A 19,742-nucleotide genomic window follows, 5' to 3' on the forward strand; every position below is an offset into this window, starting at 1 on the left:
CAGACACAGCTCGGATCCCGCGTTGCTGTGGCTCTGGAGTAGGCCGGTGGCTACAGCTCCGATTCGACCCCTAGTCTGGGAACCTCCATATGCTGCGGGAGCGGCCCAAGAAATAGCAAAAAGACAAAAAAAAAAAAAGAATTGGTTGCTGTGAATTATCTCAGCAGGTTTCAGGGTATAGACACCCTTCCTGATTACCTGGGACCTGGTCCTGAGGTGATGACGGCAGGAGAATATTGGCCTAGAGTGTTAGAATCGTAAAGATGGGGTCAGGGAGGGAAAGTAGGCTCTGGATTGGTTAGTATGCACATGGGAAGTGTGCTCAGGTTAAACACCTCTAGGAATTGGCTAGACCCAGGCAGGGCAGTAAGGCCCCATATGTCAAAACATTAGATAATTAGAGGTGCTGAACAGGGTACTTATTTGGAAAAAGGTCACTGCACAGGTCATTACTTAAGATGACACCACAGTGGAGCAGGGTGGTCCTTGAATCCAGGAGGACTGGTGTCCATGTAAGAAAACAAAGACATAGAAAGTTCCCATTGCGATCAGAGGTAATGAACCCAACTAGTATCCATGAGGATGCAGGTTCGATTCCTGGCCTTCTCAGTGGGTTAAGGATCCAGCGCTGCTATGAGCTGTGGTGTAGGTTGCAGACATGGCTCGGATTCCATCTTGCTGTGGCTGTGGTGTAGGCCGGCAGCTGCAGCTCCAATTGGACCCCTAACCTGCGAACTTCCATATGCTGCATGCATGGCCCTAAAAAAGCAAAAGAAAGAAAGAGAGAGAAAGAGAGAGGAAGGAAGGGGGAAAAAACAAACACAAAGAGGGAAGACAGCTACATGAAGGCAGACACAGGGGAAACTATAATGTGACAAGACTAGAGCAAGGTGTCTACAAGCCAAGGTGTGCCAAGCATTGCCAGGCAACACTGGAAGGTAGAGGAGGCACAGAAGGACCTTTCACTGGAGCTGTCCAAGAGGGAGCAGTCCTGCTGACACCCTGTCTCGGGATCAAGCCTCTAAAATCATGAGAGAATAAAGCTCTGCTGTTTTAAGCCATTCAGCTGTGATAGTTTGTTACATAGCCCCAGGGGACAATATATTTCCTTTCTCCCTTAGACTTTGATGTTAATTACCATTCGCAGCTCTTCCTAACAATGTAACCAAATTCCCTTTATTGTGTTGAAAGAAAATTATGGAACAAATCAATAAAATGTTTATTACTAACAACAATGCTGGAGTCCTCAGGGGTGTCAGAGAAATGACGGCTGAGAATGAGGGGCTCAGTTTACTGGAGCAGAAAGGGAGGTGACAAATTGCCATGGAGGTTAACTGGGAGCTGGCAGGGGATGCCCAGGAAGGTTCCCCATGAGGGACAGCACTTGAGTTGGGGCTTGAAGAACAGCAAGATTTCAAGGAAGGGCAGAACTGAGGGGAGTGAGGGTACATTACGGATTCAGCAACTAATATGAGAAAATACTCCGCCTATTCAGAAATGAGCACCTTAAACTTCGAGAAAGTTGGTCAAAGCCAAACTTTGATCAGTAAAAACCAATTTGAAGAATTTTAAACTGGTGGCTTCTGATTTAGTCACTGAAAGTAAAGCAAATACTGGCTGTATTAACGCCCTTTACTTACAAGTCTATTTTCCCGAGGGATTTGAGCTATTTCCTTTTTCATAAACTAAATGTCCACAATTACCTGGGTCAACTTCTGCTTTTCTGTTTTAGTCTATTAATCTGTCTCTATGTCCATTCAATACTGTTATCTTTTATGTTATACCTTCATTTATTTTTTCATTTTTTTAAAGTTGTATCGAAGTATAGTTGATTGACAATGTTACTTCTGCTGTGCAGCAAGGTGGGTCAGTGTCCCATATCCATTCCCATCTAGGTTATCACAGAGTATTAAGTAGAGCTCCCGGCGCCAGGCAGCAGGAACCCGAGTATGCATATGCCATCCTCAGCTCCTGATCCTTCCCTCCTCCCTTCCCCTTTGGTAACCATAGGTTTGTTCTTCAAGTCTGTGAGGCTATTTCTGTTCCGTAAATAAGTTCATTTGTATCATTTTTTTTTTTTTAGATTTCATATATAAGTGATATCATATGATATTTGTCTTTCTCTGGCTTACTTCACTTGGTATAATCATCTCTAGGTCCGTCCGTTTCTGCAAATGGCATCAATTCATTCTCTTTTATGGCTTTTTATGAAAATAGGGAAGTGTGTGTGTGTGCGTGTGTGTGTGTGTATGTGTCTTTTTAGGGCTCTACCCACAGCATATGGAGGTTCCCAGGCTGAGGGTCAAATCAGAGTTGTAGCCACCAGCCTACACCACAGCAACATGGGATCTGTGACCTACACCACAGCTCATAGCAATACTTGCTCCTTAACCCACTGAGCGAGGCCAGGGATCAAACCTGAGTCTTCCTGGATACTACTCAGATTCGTTTCCGCTGAACCATGACAGGAACTCCCCAAAATAAGGAAGTTAAAGCGTGAGCTGCTGAAGAGGGTGGGGAGAGCAGGATTTCAGACCAATGGTTCAAAAATCGAGCAACTGAAGGGAAGGGGGAAGAAAGGCAAAGCAGATTAAGAAGGGGAATTTGGTGGAGTTTCCTTTAATTGACATATAATTGTCAGGTAACACTGTATTGTTTTCAGGAGTACAACATAATGAGTTGATATCTATATACATTGCAAAATGACCACCACAATATCTAACTAACATCTGTCACCACATACAGTGACGATATTTTTCTTGTGATGAGAACTTTGAAGATCTACTCTCTTAGCAACTTTCAAACATGCAATACAGTATGGTCAACTACAGTCACCATGCTGAACATGACACCCCCAGGACTCATTTAGCTTATAACTGCAAGTCTGTACCTTTTGACTCCCTTCACCCATTTCACCCAACCCCCAACTCCCACCTCTGTGAATTACCAATCTAGATCTGTATCTATAAACATATGCTTTGGTTTGGTTGTTTTTTTTTTTTTTTCTTTCTAAGATTCCACAAATAAATGAGATCATACAGTATTTATCTTTCTCTGCTTGACTTAGGGAATTTGGTTTTTCCAAAATGATAATAGTTTCACCATCTCATTACTGTAAAAATTAAATATCTGCTCTGCTAAAATTGTAGAAAACAGAGATAAGAATAATATTTGATTTAAAAAGTCACTAAAACATCCTCAATATATAGAGTGAGAAAGAACATGTAGTCAGACTCTCAAGAATTCCTACAAACCAATCAGAAAAGAGATAACCCAAAAGAAAAACAGGGAAAAGTGTGAAGCGGGGACTTCATGAAAGGGCATAGCCATTAACCAATACATGTATGGAAAAAGCACTAAACCTCACTAGTCATCAGAAAAATAGAAGTTAAAACCACAATAAAGGACTCCTATACACACATCAGGATGGCTTTAAGTGAATACTATGCTTTGGCAAGCAACTGGAACTGTCAGACACCAGCTAGGTGGGAACAACTGAACGCTCAACCACTCTGGAGAACTGTTAGGCATAACCTACTGATGTTGAACACACACATCCCCAAAGACCCAAAAACGCCAGTCACAGCACCATTCACTAATGGACACACCACGAGAATGTTCACAGAAGTAGCGCTCTTGGTAAGAGTGCAAAACTGGAACAACTCAAGTACCCATCTAGAGCAGAACCAATAGATGGCGGTCTATCCATACCATGGAATACTGCACTGAAGCGAGTGACCGATCCACTGATTCACTCAAGAGGAATGAATCTCACAAGACAGTAAAAGGAGCCAGACGCACTGGGATCTTCTATCTTACTTAAAGATCAAGTGCAGCAACCCTCACCTAAGGCTGTCAGAAGTCAGGTGCAGGCTCACGTGGCATGGAGCTGGAGAGTGACCATGTGGGTGTGAAGAAGTCCCTTTGGGTCCTGACAATGTTCTGTTTCTTGATCTGAGGGTTAACTACACGGCTATCTTCACGGTGAAGATTCATGAAACTGTCCATTTATTATATGGCACATTTGCTATGTTTCAACAAAAAGCTGCTTGAAGTTACTCATAATACATCTCCTCCTCAAATGAGCCAGTAACTTTTCAAATTCTTTTTCCGATTCTTTTCCATTGTAAGTTATTACAAGATATTGAATATAGTTCCCTGTGCTATACCGTAGGTCCTTGTTGTTTATCCACCGTATGGACACTAGAGTGTATTTGTCGATCCCAAAGTCCTAATTTTTCCCTCTCCCTCCTTTCCCCAGTGGTAACCATAAATTTGTCTTCTATATCTGTGAGGCTGTTTCTATTTTGTAAGTTCATTTTATCATTTTTAAAATTCCACATATAAGTGATATCACATGGTATTTCTCTTTCTCTGACTTATTTCGCTTAGTATAACAATTTCTAGGTCTGTCCATCCACACTGCTGCAGATGGTATTATTTCATCCTTTTTATCACTTCATAATATTCCGTGTTGTGTGTGTGTGTGTACCACATTTTCTTTATCTATTCATCTGTTAGTGGACATTTAGGCTGCTTCCGTGTCTTGGCTATTGTGACTAGCACTGCTGTAACACAGGGGTGCATGTATCTTTTCAAATTAAGCGTTTTCTCCAGATACATGCCCAGGAGTGGGAATGTTAGATCATATGATAACTCTATTTTTAGTTTTTTAAGGAACCTCCATGCTGTTCTCAGAGTAACTATGCTACTAACTTTTAAATGTAGTCCTTTCAGAGTTTTCCTTCCTTTTTTGCAATGAGATGATCCAACAACCTACTTCACTTAATACATAATGGACATCTCTCCATGATGTCATTAAATGCACTCCATCATCAATTTTATGAACGTTTAGGTTGCTTCCAGTATTCGTAAAGTTAAGTTTGTTGCAGTTTGCACTGTGAATAGTAGTGTTTGAGATGGAAGAATGAAATTTTACAAAGCAGGATACATTGTTACTTAAGGGAGAGGAAGAAAAAAAAAAAAGGAAAGAAATAAAAAGGCACATGATAAAGGCACAATCAAATCATATTAGATAATAAAAGACTCTCAGATACAGACTATATTTGTCATCAAAAATGAAAGTATAATGATCCAAAGAGTTAGGTGATAAACTGTAATCAAGATTTTAATCTGGAGTCAAAACCAAGATAATGCCTAACTAAATCAATGCTGGAGAAAAATGAAAACAATAAAAATATAATAACAATTTCAGTTCAAGATAAAATTAAAGCAGGGACTCTGAAAAAAAGATTAAAAATTCCAAAGGGAGAAAAAGATAATCACCTATGATAAGAATTGTTTACATTCAACAATTGAAATTTTTGAAAACCTTGCATTAAAACACCATTTCTAACTCATGTGTCCAGCTTATTGTGAATAACCACCTTTTCTCCAAAGAAAATCTAATTTTGGTATTTTTTTTATTTATTACTTACGCAGCAACACAAGACGGGGAAATAGCCTCCCACCTTCTAAAAATAAAGTCCTCATGTCTAAAAATACTAGACTCAGTTTTGGAAAATAGAATGAAAACCTTCCACTTCCTTTCTCGAGTCCCTCTCCCACCAACTCACTCCCATCTCATCTGAAATCACACACATATTTTTTCAAGGCCACTTTTTCCCTCGTCTTCCAAAGAGAAGAATTTGTGCATGTAAGGCTTTTAAAGTAAAACTACTGCTTCTCCATTTTGTTTCACTTTAACACTCATCAAAGCTTTCTATTAATGGCCATTTTCATGGGGCTACAACATTACCTCTAAGGTACTCGATCAAAAAGAGGTTTCTAAGATAAATTATCTTCAGTTGCTTATGCTATATGCATGTCATTATATTTTAATTGATATAAATTGACAAAGCATGCAAGGCCTAACTTTCTAAAGTCTGAGATACTGAATTAATCATAACACCAAATTCCTGCCATATGCCAGGGATGGGAGTTTACTGTAATAGCAAAAGCATTTTTAATTGTGAAAGCATAAATCAGCATCTACAACACTTACAGTCTATCTGCTATGCTGCTGAGCCAACTAACAGAGACTGAAAAAGGTCATGTGATGATAGCTTACTGGAGCTTATCAAAGATACCAGACAGATAAATTTCAATTCAATATTTAAATGTCACAAGTCAATTACACTTAGGTTTTAGGAAAGCATTAGCACTAACCATTCAAGCACTTCCCAAGAGACAAGGGGCTTCAGTTAACAGACATCAAGTATTCCGGTTCTCCCGTGGAATTCCCCATCCACCAGAAACTGAGTATATCAGGCTAGGACAACTTGATGCCATTAAGCCTCCAACTCCTTGAACTTCCAGATTTCCAAGTCCTTCCCCACTAACACAACATGATTCTCTCTTATTTCTCATGCAGGTCACCAACAAGGATCACTGTCCAGTGCAAAGGCCAGGACCCTGGATCCTTTAATAGTTTTATTTTTTTATCATAAATGACTAAAGAACTTAGTGATTATGATTTTGCTCCCCAGGAAACCTGACTACAGGAAGAAACCACACTGAACCCAGCGAGACAAGTGTTCTGGTTCGGGGGACAGAAATTTTTTGCGTGAAGCCGTATTAGGCATCCAGGCTTCAGCTGGCACTTTCCAACTAAGCTTAATGTGAGTCTAACCCTGAAGCATGGGTCCAAGCCTTACCAATATGATACACCAACGACTGGGAGCCAGAAAGGTGGAGACACACACTATGAACTGCAGTGTTCTCAAAGTGATGGGGATAGAGCAGGCACAGGTGGTTGTAGGAGTCCCAGTAAGGGACTATAGACAGAGAGGGAAACCTAGGGAGCTTTGGGAGGTCATTGCAAGTTAATAATTGCTCAAGAAAGCCATCAGAAGAAGGCAGGCTTGCTAGACTAGTGGAGGTGTGAGATGTGCCCCAGGCCATTGGGTGGGGAATGGGGTGAGGCCTGAATTTAGGTTCAGACCAAGGGCAGGAATTTAAGGACCACCCATTCAATGATTTGAATAAGCACCCTGACAGTCCTAGTCTGACCTTATAGGGTCAAAGACTCTCTTACTGGATACTGAGGAGGAACTACTCCAAGAAAGAAGAAGAGGAAGGCTTTTCCCCTCCCCACACCCCTTGGATGATAAACTGTAGCCCACCTGGTCCTGGGGGCAGGGCCTTCTTGCCTGCCCACTTGCATCTCTCACAAGCGTCCTATCTTAATAAATGTATGTCTTGCCTATCACTTTGTCTCTCACTGAATTCCTTCTGTGTGGAGGCATGAAGAACCCGAACCTCAGTAAGTCCAGACACCGGGAGAGTGATTCTAATTTAAAACTGTGGGTTCAAGTCCCAGTCTAGATTCTGGCCGGGTTCAGGCCAATAGTGTTGTCAATTTCAAAAGGTGATAAACATCATGCAGTAACACAGCCAGAGAGATGCCTACCAGCCTTTCCCAGGTGGCACAAACTTCCACATTCCTGCATAGACCATGCAAAGTATGTTTTCACCTTATGACTTTCCATACTAAAAGCCCATTAGATTCTCTCGCGAGATGGATGGTATGAAATAAGAAGAAACACATGTACATTGGTTTCTGTCCTGGTCCCTTGTAAATGGAGGTGCTCAAGTATTTTGCTCTGGTATTTCTAGTTCCTGACACAGGGCTCCTAGGAGCTCTGCAGTTTCCTGAGTGATAGGAATGTCTGACATTGAGCTCCTAAGTCCCTCGGAATTTGGGGAGCAATAAGGGCATCTTTTATTTTAATTAGGTGACATTGGCTGGGCTCCTCGATGGAGGGCTGGTCACCAAAGAGATCAAGCCATGAAATTTTCAAGTCTATCCACCATTCTCTGGAGAAAGGAAAGGGGCTCAAAATGGAGGTAATAATCCATCAGGCCTGCAGAATGAAGCCGTCATAAAAACCCCACTAGCTCCATGGGTTTGGAGAGTTTCCAAGTGGATGAACATATCTATGTGCCAGAAGGGTGACACACCCCAGTTTCACAGGGACAAAAGTTCCTGCACTCAGGAGACTTCTGGACCTCATCTTGAGTATATGACTGTTCATCTGTGTCCTTTATCATATCTTTTATTACACTGTAAGCTGGTAAATTGATATCTATGTTTCCCTGAGTTGTATAAACCACTCTAGCAAGTTCTCAGACCCAAGGTGGGGGTTGTGAGAAGGCCAAATTCTAGCCAGTCAGTCAAAAGTACCAGCAGTGACCTGGGAGTTAGGACTGGTGTCTGCAGTGGGGGTGGTCTTGTAGCACTGAGCCCTTAACTTGTGGGATCAGATACTAACTCCAGGTAGATAGAATCCGAAGTGAATCCAACAGAGCACACTCAGCTGGCACCACAGAACTGGCTGCGGTGGGAACAACCCACACATTTGGTGACCGGAAGTGAAGTGTTGTGTGTTTTGAATACAGGAGACACACAGGAGTGATTTTCCTAGACAGACAGTCTCCAGTTCCTTTTAGCAACTTTAAGTCAACTGCCTCAGCTGAAAAGGTTTATTGGACATTCTTAACTTTCTCTAAGAAAAAAAAAAATTGTTTTTAAATTTCTCATTGCATTCAACATTGAACAACCAATTTTTTTTAAGAATGAGGAACAAAAAAAGGCTTGTCTTCTGTGCTGACAACAAAGAAAGAAAATTCCTATTTGTATCATACACCCCAGAAATTAACTGCTTCGGTCTCAAAAGACCTCTACAAGAAAGAAACTGAAGAAAAAAAATAAATGAAGGGACCAAGAAGAAATCTTCCAAACTCACAGCAGGGGGTTAGGGGGAAAGACCATCTCAACACCACAGAACAGATGGAAGCTACCGCACAGAACTGAGAAGAATCAAAAATTAGTTTCCATGCTGGTGTGAGAGGCGGGAACAGAGACTGGTGATGCCTGATAATTTTAGCAGTCGCACAGCTAAGACACTTCAGCGAAACAAGGGACTCTCCACCATCGTTAATGGAAAATGATGGCTTAACCACAATCCAAGTTTCCAACAATATTCAAGAGGAAACTAATGCTGGCCACCTGATGTCTGGGACTGTGCGACCTAACATTTAAAAGGACAAAAGATACGAAAGAGTGCAGGAGCAGACCTTCTAAAGAGATACCGTGAGCACAGAGAAGGGAGAGTCAAATAAAAAATTAAAGTCTACCCTGGGAGTGTTGGCCACTAAAATGCACCCATTTAATATCTGTACATTTTTCCCACTCAGCAAGCTAACTATAGGTCCCAGGCCAACTGTAGCTGCACTTAGGTGCAAATACCTGCCAATAATTACAGGAGCTACAGTATCTCTTGGGAACAGACCTATTCTTCAAATCATTGTGAAGATTGTATAACAGATCCCCCTAAAGTCAGGAAGCAAAACACAAGCTACTGGTCCAGGAGGGGACGTTGCCATATATCATCACTAGACAATCTTTTCATCCGCATTGTCCAAGGATGGCCCCAACATACTCTTGAAACTCACCTCCTGGCACCATGGACTCAGTTACCACTTATAAATTCCTACCTCTTAGGAAGCCTTCATCTGGTACATTACATCATTGCTAAAATTTCTAACAGGCTGGCTTCAGTTCCGAGGCGTGATAATGATACTACCTTGTGGTAATTTCAAACTTTATTCCATAATCACTTTATCTTTCTCCAATGGTCCAAGGATTCTAGATTAAAACTGGCACTCTCTGCTTTTTCCAGTCTCTAAGGCAAACAACATGAAACAATTGTCCTCTAACTAGATTTTAATTTCTCCTTCCCCAGCTTGCCAAAAATGCCACAGGGAAGAAATCAAAACAACCAAGCATTTGCTTGAGTTTCTGCCAAGAAAATTTTCCCCCACTTCCTTGATCACACAAATTCCCTTAAAAATAAAATAAAATAAAAACCTCTTCCGGAGTTCCCGTCGTGGCGCAGTGGTTAACGAATCCGACTAGGAACCATGAGGTTGCAGGTTTGGTCCCTGCCCTTGCTCAGTGGGTTAACGATCTGGCGTTGCCGTGAGCTGTGGTGTAGGTTGCAGACGAGGCTCGGATCCTTCGTTGCTGTGGCTCTGGCGTAGGCCGGTGGCTGCAGCTCCAATTCACCCCCTAGCCTGGGAACCTCCATATGCCGCGGGAGTGGCCCAAGAAATAGCAACAACAACAACAACAAAAAAGACAAAAGACAAAAGACAAAAAAAAAAAAACCTCTTCTATGTGAAAACAAAAGTGAATAGAACCGTATTTTTGCCTTTTCTGAATGCCTGTTTTACATGAAGAAGTCTAACCAGGCTGACCCATTGCTTTTTTCTGCAACCTTCTAGAAACCCCCATCCTGGCTGAAGCAAGGACCTCACAAGAAGATAAGATTTAAAGTAATGTTTGGGCAGCCATAATACAGGACCCAAAGGGATTGTTCTAAGTTTTTCAATGGATTAAACTATGGAATACATCCAAGGGAAAAAAATAAAAGGAAATGAAAACACAGTTATAGCTACTGTCAGTGCACCTGTGAAAACCAATACTGCAGGTTTTAGCCAGTGGAAATGGGGTTTTCAATTTTAAATAAAGATCTCTATAAACTGGCAAGTTACTTAACATGTCTCAACCTTCACTTCCTTAACTACTAAATACCTAACACCAGAATATTTCATAAGACTATGTTGTTTAAACACCACCTGTCGAATATAAAAACTGAGCTGTCTACAGTAGAAAATGGACAGAACACTATAAACCAGCTATGATGATAAAAATAAAAATCATTATAAATAAAAAATAAATTAAAACTGACGTGTGTAATAGAGAGAAAACAGAAAGCCTCACATGAGTATGCCTCCCCAAACATTTAGTCCCAAATTAAAATTCTACCACCTATAAGCCCTTTTCATTTAACATTTTATCACATATAATTCACTCTCTGCCAAATATTGTGTGAGCTTCTGGCATTAGCTCATCATATTCCTCCTGCCTGTAATTTCCATCTAAATATCCTTCTGTGTGAAGTCATTCCCAACCTGTTAATCTCTCCAAATCTGCTGATCACCTCAACCTTTTGCAAGTTAAACACTTCTGTGTCCCCACAGCACTTCGCTCATGCCATTTTATCCATTAAGTGGCAGGAAGAGGTGGGTGTGCCCCAACACTTGCTGGAGAATGGGCTCCTGGGGTCAGAAATCCTCTCATGGCTCTACCTATTCATTATCTACAGCGACTAGCACTCAGTAGGCAATAAATAAATGTCTATGATTGAATGAATATATTAATTGTCCATTTTTTCATCTTCTAAAAGGGGGGATGACTCCTCCTAAAGTGATTTCCATTTTTAACACAGACTACAATAACCTAAGGATAAATGTTTCTTGTGGAAATTTTAGTTTATACACAGTATCAACCACAAAACTGTTTCTATCACCTCTACAGATACTTACTGGCTGGAACAATGAAATCTCCATGTAACTCATAGGTCATAAGGGGCTCTGGAAGACTCCTGTAATGAAAAGAACAGCTCTGAATTACCAAACAAATACAAACAAGTCACCGCTTTTTTGCATTCCTGTTTTTATAAAAGGTTTTTTTATTTAAAAAAATTTATGGAAAAAGGATTTTTTAATAATAGTATGTTATGCATTTCTTAGTTTATATGGGAAACTTCCCTAGGAAATACTTTTACATATCAAAAAAGATACATTAATTCAAGTGGATTCCTTTATTAAGTGATATCTGCACCAGGCACCATCAAAACTTAAGCAGCCACAAAAAAATACATATTAGATCTAAGCACATAGAATTTCATATTTAATCTTGGCAAGTACCTTTACAAACATCTGATTTCATATATGAAACTTCCTTCCACATATTAACTTATTCAAAATCAAACATTCTATCCAACCAAATATAATCATATAATTTTGAAAACCAACCCTAGGATACTAACAGAAGATGCCACACACAAAAAAAATATATGAAAAGATCGAGCAAACTTAAAGAAATCAAATCCTCTCCTCTTACATCTGTATTATAAACACATAATATCCAATTTTGATTTATGCATATGAAACAATAGACAGATGAAATAAAATTGATGACAACTTGAAAAAAAAAAAAAACCCACATCATTTTAATTTTCTACAGAACATATTACATCAGTGGTAGCTATCACCCTGTGGTCAACAGAATATTAAAGTTCAATCAGTATTTATACATATCTTAAAGTTTAAAAGATCTCCAAACTCTATAAACACTTCTAGAGGGCAATCTGGCAAGATAAAAGATAAAAACTTTTAAAATGTTTAAATCATGTAGCCCAGAAACTCCTCTTCAAATGCTTTAAAAATAAATCAAACATACACAGAGAAATGTAAAACATATGCAAAAGCCCCGAAAAATTCCAGGGACAAAGAAGGTCATTTCATATTGACAAAAGGTCAATTCATCAAGAAGACATAACAATCCTAAATGTTAATGGGTCTAATAACAGGATCTTCAAAAGACATGACGTGAAAATTGATACAACTACAAGGAGAAATAGACAAATCCACAAGTATGGCTAGAAATTTAAATACCTGTTTCAGTAATGGATAGAACAAACAAAGAGAAAATCAGTTAGGATACAGAAGATTTGAACAAAGCTATCAACCAACTTCACCTAATTGGTATGTCCTTCACCTAAATGACACTCCATCCAAAAGCAACAGAAATACATTTTTTTCTCAGCATGTATGAAACACTTATCAAGATAAGGATATTCTGGACCATGAAACAAATCTCAATAAATTTAAATAGGTTCAATTTATACAGCGTATTTCTCTGATTATAATAAAATTGAATTAAAAACAACCAGATATATGTAGAAAACCTCAAAGAGAGGAAAATCGGGAAGTACTCTGGATCAAATACAAATGAAAATACAACATATTAGCATTTAAGGGATATCAGTAAAGCAGAATTCATGGGTAAATTTATACCGCTAAGTACCTGTGTTAGAGGGAAAAAAAAGTCTTAAACTTTGTACCCTCAACAGCCGGAAAAAAAAAAAAGAGAGTAAATTAAACCCAAAATAAGCAGAGAAACAGAAACAGAGATTAGAACAGAAATCAATTATGTAGAGAAAAATAAATGAATCTAAAAGTAGCTCTCTGAAATAATAAAGTTGGTAAATCTAGCCAGAGTAATTAAGAAATAAAAGAGAAAACACAAATTACCAATGTCAGGAATAATAAAGGTGACTGAAGAATTGCTACAGGCTCTTAAGGTATTAAAAAAAAAAAAAGAAAGAAAATATTACAAATAATTTTATGCCCACAAATTCAACAATTCAAATGAAATGGGCAGGTGTCTTGAAAGACACAAACAACCAAAGCTTATTTCAGAAGAAACAGGTAAACTGAGAAATAAGTAACCCACATCTTTTAGAGAAAATGAATTTGTATTATTTAAAAATCTTGCCAGCAAGAAAACTCTAGGCCCCGATGACCTCACTAGTGAATTCTACCAAACAATTAAAGCAGAAATAACACCAATTCTATACAAATCCTTCCCCTCAAAAAATAAGAGGAAATATTTTCTCACTCATCTTTGATGTCAACATTACCCCAGTACCAAAATTAAAGACATTACAACATGACTGATATTACTCATGAATGTAGATGTAGCTTCTAAAAAAAAAAAGTTAGCAAATGGAATTCAACAAGATAAATAAAAGGATATTACATCATGACCCCGTTGAGTTTAATCACATAAAAGCAACACTGCCTGAATATTAAAATAAAGTCAACACAACTCATCAGACTAGCAAACCAAAAAAGAAAAAAATGTAAGATCATCGCAATAGACATTTCAGGGAAGAAAGGATAGTTTCTCCTACAAATGTTACTGAAACAACTGGACATCCATGTTCAAAAGTGAACAAGGATCCATACTCCATATCTTACACAAAAACGCACTCAAAATAGATGACAGATCTAGGAATAAAACCTAAAACTGTAAAACTTCTTGAAGAAAACCTAAAGAAAAAAATCTTTGTACCTTTGGATTAGGCAAAAGTACAGTCCGTAAAGTATAGTCCATAAAAACTGATAAATCTTACTTTATCAAAAATTTTAGGAGTTCCCATTGCAGCTCAGCAGTAACAAACCCAACTAGTATCCATGAGGATTCAGGTTTGATCCCTGGCCTCCTTCAGTGGGTTAAGGATCCAGCATTGCCATGAGCTGTGGTGTAAGTTGCAGATGTGACTTGGATTGGGCACTGCTGTGGCTGTGGTGTGTAGACCTGCAGCTGCGGCTCTGATTCAACCCCTCGCCCAGAAATTCCATATGCCACAGGTGTAGCCATTTTTAAAAGAAAAAAAAATTATAAATTAAAATCAAAGGAAGGGGACTCTTGAACATTCCAAGTGGGAATGGAAAGAAATACAACCACTTTGGCAAAAAGTTTGTCAGTTTCCTCAAAAGTTAAACATAAACTATCATACTATCCAGGCATTATTCTTCTAGGATTTACCCATGAGCAAGGAAAGCCTATGATCACTCAAAGATCTAGACACCAAGGTTCTTAGTACGTTTATTTAGAAACTAAAAGCTACAAACAACCCAAATATCCACTACATGGTGAAATGGATGAAAAAGAAAATGGATGAACAAGAAATTTGTGGTGTCTCCATAAATTGGAACACTAGTTAGCCTCGAGAAGAAACGAACTGCTGGTACTTGCTGCAACACAGGTGAACTACTTATGCGGAGTCAAAGAACCCAGGTTTTCAAAAGAACATACTGCATGACTCCATTTAAATGAAATAATAGGCAATGCAAGAGGGTGTATAGGGATAGAAAGCAGACCACTGGTTTGCCCAGGGCTGAGGGATGAGAAGGAGTTCAGAAGGGCTTGAGGAAACTTTGGGGATGATGGACAGGTTCACCATCTTGATTCTGTTGATGGCTTTCACAGATGTACACATGCAGCAAACTTATCAAAATGTATACTATAAAGATACCCAGTTTCATGACTGTCAATTACACTTCGATGAAACTGTTTAATAAGACAGAAATACAAAAATATATTTACAGATTATGTTGCCTACAAACCATTTTTTATGGAATAAATTCCACTTGGAACACTGTTAATGTTAAGGTGTAGAGTGTGTTATTTTGATACATGCATATACTGTGATGTGATCATTGATGTAGCAATATTTATCACATTACATAACCACAGTATACTATTATTGTCTACATTCATGATCCAGTGCATTAGATCTCTATGGTCCATTTACTGCTTGTTACAAGTTTGTACCCTTCATCACCATCGATCTAATCCCTCCCACCGTCAATCTAATCCCTCCCATCCTGTAGCTGCCATTTTTATCTTACAACTTCTGATGCTGCGGATACACGGACACACACACACAGAAAACTGCTGACACCAAAACTAAACCTTAAAGCACTAATGAAGAAAAACTGACCCCTTATTTCCTCTCTCCCTCCTGACCTCACCCCCTACACCCTCACTTAAAGAAGAAAAATAAAAGGAATGACAACACAGCCTCAACCAAGAAAAAGAAGAAGCAATCAGAAGCAAACCTTTGGTTTCATTTCAAACCCTGGACAAGCAGGAAGGAGCAGCGAAGGAAAATGCTAATCTGTCAGAGAATGAAAGTCACAAAGTTCCGAAAAGAAAGGGGTAAAAGAACTCTTAGAAATCCCAGAGAGAGCATTTCTTTTGCAATAAAAATAAGTTTGTAGCCAAGTGTCTTCTACAGGATACTTATACTGTTGCTGTATGTCTAGCCAGGCGATGTGGCATAAAAAAATAAACACTAAGTATTGTTAATGTTGGGGAAGCAGTAATAAAAATGATAAGTTCCCTAGATAAAATTTATCATATGAGTCATGGTATTTGTCAACTTCCCACCCAATAGGAGCTGCCTCTCTGTGTCACTCGTTGTGATCCGTCTGGGGATATGAAACATAATATTCACTAAGCTGGCATTTTCTTCCCAAAATGTCCCATTCCCATTTCCAGGCTTTAAAAGTTTCTTCCAGGTAACATCATTTCACTACAAACCTTACACAAAACTGTTCATCTGTTCTCTCACAATGGGAAGATGCTGAGTATGTTACCGGAAATCAAAATCGTGGGCTGAACAGACAGGAAATCAACCAGAGGGCTGCTATTTAGCCTCCTCAACAACTAAAAGTTGTTTGCTTGCTTAATTTGCATCAAGTCAGTAGAAGAAAGAGGGAGATACCATAATGGGTATATGGCACATCTTTTTCTATCTCCCAGACACTGGAGGGCTTACTTCTTGTTCTAGTTTAGTGTTTGGGGGAGGTGGGCTATTTCCTTTCTATCTTCAACCTCCAATCCAGTATTTGCAGCAAAAAGAATTCAAGAGTGCTAAGTTTTTTGGTGAGAAAAGCTATCTGCAGCCTTGTGCCCTAGTGCCCTAAGTGATGGAGCTGGGATCCTGGAACACAGGCTGGCTCCTGAGCCCTGGCCCTTGACCATCACGCTTGTGCTGAAAGAAATATGCTTATTCAGACTATGACCAGGTAGCCAAAATGAAGGTCTTGGCTTTTTTGAGACACACGGTCAAGTATTTATGGCTGCAGCAGCATGATGTTTTAGAAAATCTTGAAAGTATTATCCAAAAAGAGTGGCAGTAGAGAAACTAGTGAAACAGGAAGAGTCAAATAGTGAAAACTGAAGAAGCAGGAGTTATGACACTCATCTCTCTGCACGTATATATTTGAAATGTTTTAAATGTATGTTTTAAAAATAGAAAATACATAAAATAAGTTGATTCTAACGTGCTCATTAGAATCAGAACCCGAAGAGCATTTACCTGTAAAACAATTCTGTGTTGGTTAAAAAGAACTGATGTTGAGGGAACATGGACATTTGCCGGTCAGACAAAAATCAACCTGAGAATTAAAGCCATGACTGTTTTCCGTTCCTTTACTCCACATGTCTTGCCCTTCATCTGACCTTGAGTTTGTCATCACTCAATTCCTTTCCTTTTTTAAAGAAAGGTTAATGCTCATAGACATGCTGCACCTTTTCTAATTTCAATTCTAAATATTTTCCACAGTAAATGTAAAACTCAAAGTTTATCTTTAAAAAAAAAAAAAAAAACACCTCATGCAGTTCTGTGTGGCGCAGTAGGTTAAGAATCCAGCGTTGTCACTGCAGCAGCTCTGATCACTGCTGTGGGTTCAATCCCTGGCTCAGGAACTTCCATACGTCGTTGAGTGTGGCCAAAACACAAAAACAAAAAACAAAACCTCATCAAGGAAACTTCTCAAATAGTTTGGTACCTGGGTCATCACTATAAGCTTCTGAGTTCAAATGGCTTACATTTAAACCAAAACATCTTCATTTTAGCCTAAAAAGTCAATGAATATAATGTAATACACAGCCTTCTTCCTCACTGTTTCAGAGCATTTAGTTCCAAAAACTCACATCCACAGGAGACTCTGTTTCAAAACCCAGGTCTAGTCCAGTTCTGTTCTGGGGCAGCTTTTCTATCGACTGACGTTCATCAACCACCTACCACGCTTCCTGGGACATCCTTAGATGCCTCTTAAATGTTCTCTCCCTCATAAGCTTTGGCTTTTCAGATATATGTGCAGAGTTGGCACTTGCTGTGTGTTAAGGATCATCCCTCTGCTACTGAGAGGCACTCACCTCAAATACTGCTTCAGGGCACTTGTGATGGTTTTCACCTCCCAGTCTGGGGAATTCTCCAGGTCCACCTCATTGCAGGTTTTTACGTCTGGTAAGCAATCAAGGAAGCAAAAAAATCATTAAAACCGTGAACATTCAAAGCTTCCATGTTTAAATGACCAAACCACAAATAATGAATTTTGAGGTTTCCTATAAAAAACAAGACACACAATTTCTTACAATCGGATAAGCCATGTGCTACTACTCAGACATCTCTAGCACTTCTGAAAAACTGTGGTGGAGACTGAAGTAAAAGGGTAATGGTTGGGCTGGGGGCTGGGAAGAATGGGACAGGGCATTTCAATGTTCATAACTGCAAAGCACATCCAGCTACTGCTATTATTATTATAAGGTATTCCTCCATAGCCATGGCTTAGAGCATGTGGCATTTGCAGTATCTATACATATTTTAATTTCTTTCAGGTGGTGTGATTGCTGTCACACTGGCTCATGACAGGGAAACAGGGAGACCCTTGATGGCAAAATTACTACTAGAATAGCAACAAGTGGGGGGAAAGGATGGTAACTCTGGTGCCACACGTGGAAGGTTGATACTTATCATATTACCTTTCTGAAGATTAATATGTGGGCAACCAAAACAGAAATATGATGACACAAACTTTAAACATGTTTTATGAGCAACACAAACAGCGTTCCCACTAACATTACAATCTCTACACTCATCCAGGTATTTACTAGAAGCCGCTGTGTAACACTTCTGATATTCATTCTAAACCAAGCTCCTTTTCTTTGTCCTAAAAGTACATTAAAGATGCGTTTCTTCCAAATGCCCCTTCAAATCTCCGGTAAGCTCTAAAGAAGATGTAAAACAAGCACTTAAAAAAAGAAGAAGAAGAGTAGGAGGAGGAGGAGGAGGAGGAGGGAGAGGAGGTGGGAAGGGAGTAAGTTAATTATGAAGAGGAAAAAAATCAGTCCTGGTTGAAATAAAAGGAAAGGATGGTGGCATCTCCGAGCCTCATAAGGCTGGGCTACTGCACTAGGTGGGGCGCTGGCGACAGGGAGGGACAAATTTGGGCTTAAATTTTACCCCAGTGCCAACCAGCCTCGCCACTCCAAGCAAGTCAGCTCCACATCTATCTGAACTTCAGCTCTTCATCCGTACAATGAAGATGATATAAACGCTCGCATGGAACAACTGAGGGCATCAAAGCAAATCCAGGAATGTACCCAGATTTCCACAAATTATTAAATGAGTAGGTAACTACCACAGCTGAGTCACCAAAATAATAAGCATTCAGCAGTGGTAGCTACCTCCCCAAGGGGAGGGAGCAGTACATGGGTTATGATGTATGACATCTACCAACAAACAGAAACTTGCCTGAGTGTCTACACTGCAAGCACACAAAGGTGAAGAGAAGAGATCTGTGGAAGAGATTTATTTCTCTCTCACTCCAGAATGGTGTTTCAACTAAGACCCCACCACCATCCCCCCAAAAAACCTAGTCATTTCAGGCGAGTTTTTTTCCCCCTCCCTTACACTGTATTTGTCTATATATGGAAGAAAACATCTTGTTAGTATTCGCTTTTTAAATTACAGCTCTAAAAAGGAAATCCTGTCCAAATGGGAATAGCAGCTTAAGTCATGCGATGCCACTTAAAAAGTTTCAGCTTGGGCATGAGGAACGATGGGTGACAAAGCCATGCTATTCTCAAACTTCTTGAAAATAAAGTAAAACAGGAAGTGATGGTGATTTCACAGCCATAATATCATACATATAAAGTCAATTACTCAACAGTCAGGAGACTTTTTAAAGCATTTCAGCCGTTCTTGATTACAGCAACTGACAGCAATAGGCAATAAACTATAACAATGGCAATTGACACTGATTACATTTTGATCAGTTCCTACAATTCAGAACTCATTTGTTACTGAGCTTGTCAGACAAGCCACAGACACACTCAAGAAATCAAATTAAGCACCCTGATTAAAGGTACAATCCTTTATAACTAGGACTAAATAATTCTGTTCTAAAGGCTGTGCCAACCAATTACTGCAGTAACTGAATATTCTCTCTCTCATTAAATCAATTATTTA

At 39.4% G+C, this 19,742-nt stretch overlaps 1 protein-coding gene across 1 annotated transcript in view; it reads right to left on the reverse strand.

Annotated features, from left to right (window-relative positions):
• The window catches only part of ARHGAP10 (Rho GTPase activating protein 10), a 370,863-nt gene that overhangs the window by 133,972 nt on the left and 217,149 nt on the right, over positions 1–19,742 (reverse strand). The window contains exons 15-16 of the mRNA XM_047799118.1: positions 17,648–17,735; positions 11,392–11,450 (exon numbers count right to left, since the gene is read on the reverse strand). Of these exons, the coding sequence (XP_047655074.1) occupies positions 11,392–11,450; positions 17,648–17,735 (147 nt within the window). The remainder of the gene's footprint in view (positions 1–11,391; positions 11,451–17,647; positions 17,736–19,742) is intronic.

This window comes from Phacochoerus africanus, chromosome 10 (genome assembly GCF_016906955.1).
Source record: "Phacochoerus africanus isolate WHEZ1 chromosome 10, ROS_Pafr_v1, whole genome shotgun sequence".
Taxonomy (NCBI): Eukaryota; Metazoa; Chordata; class Mammalia; order Artiodactyla; family Suidae; genus Phacochoerus; species Phacochoerus africanus.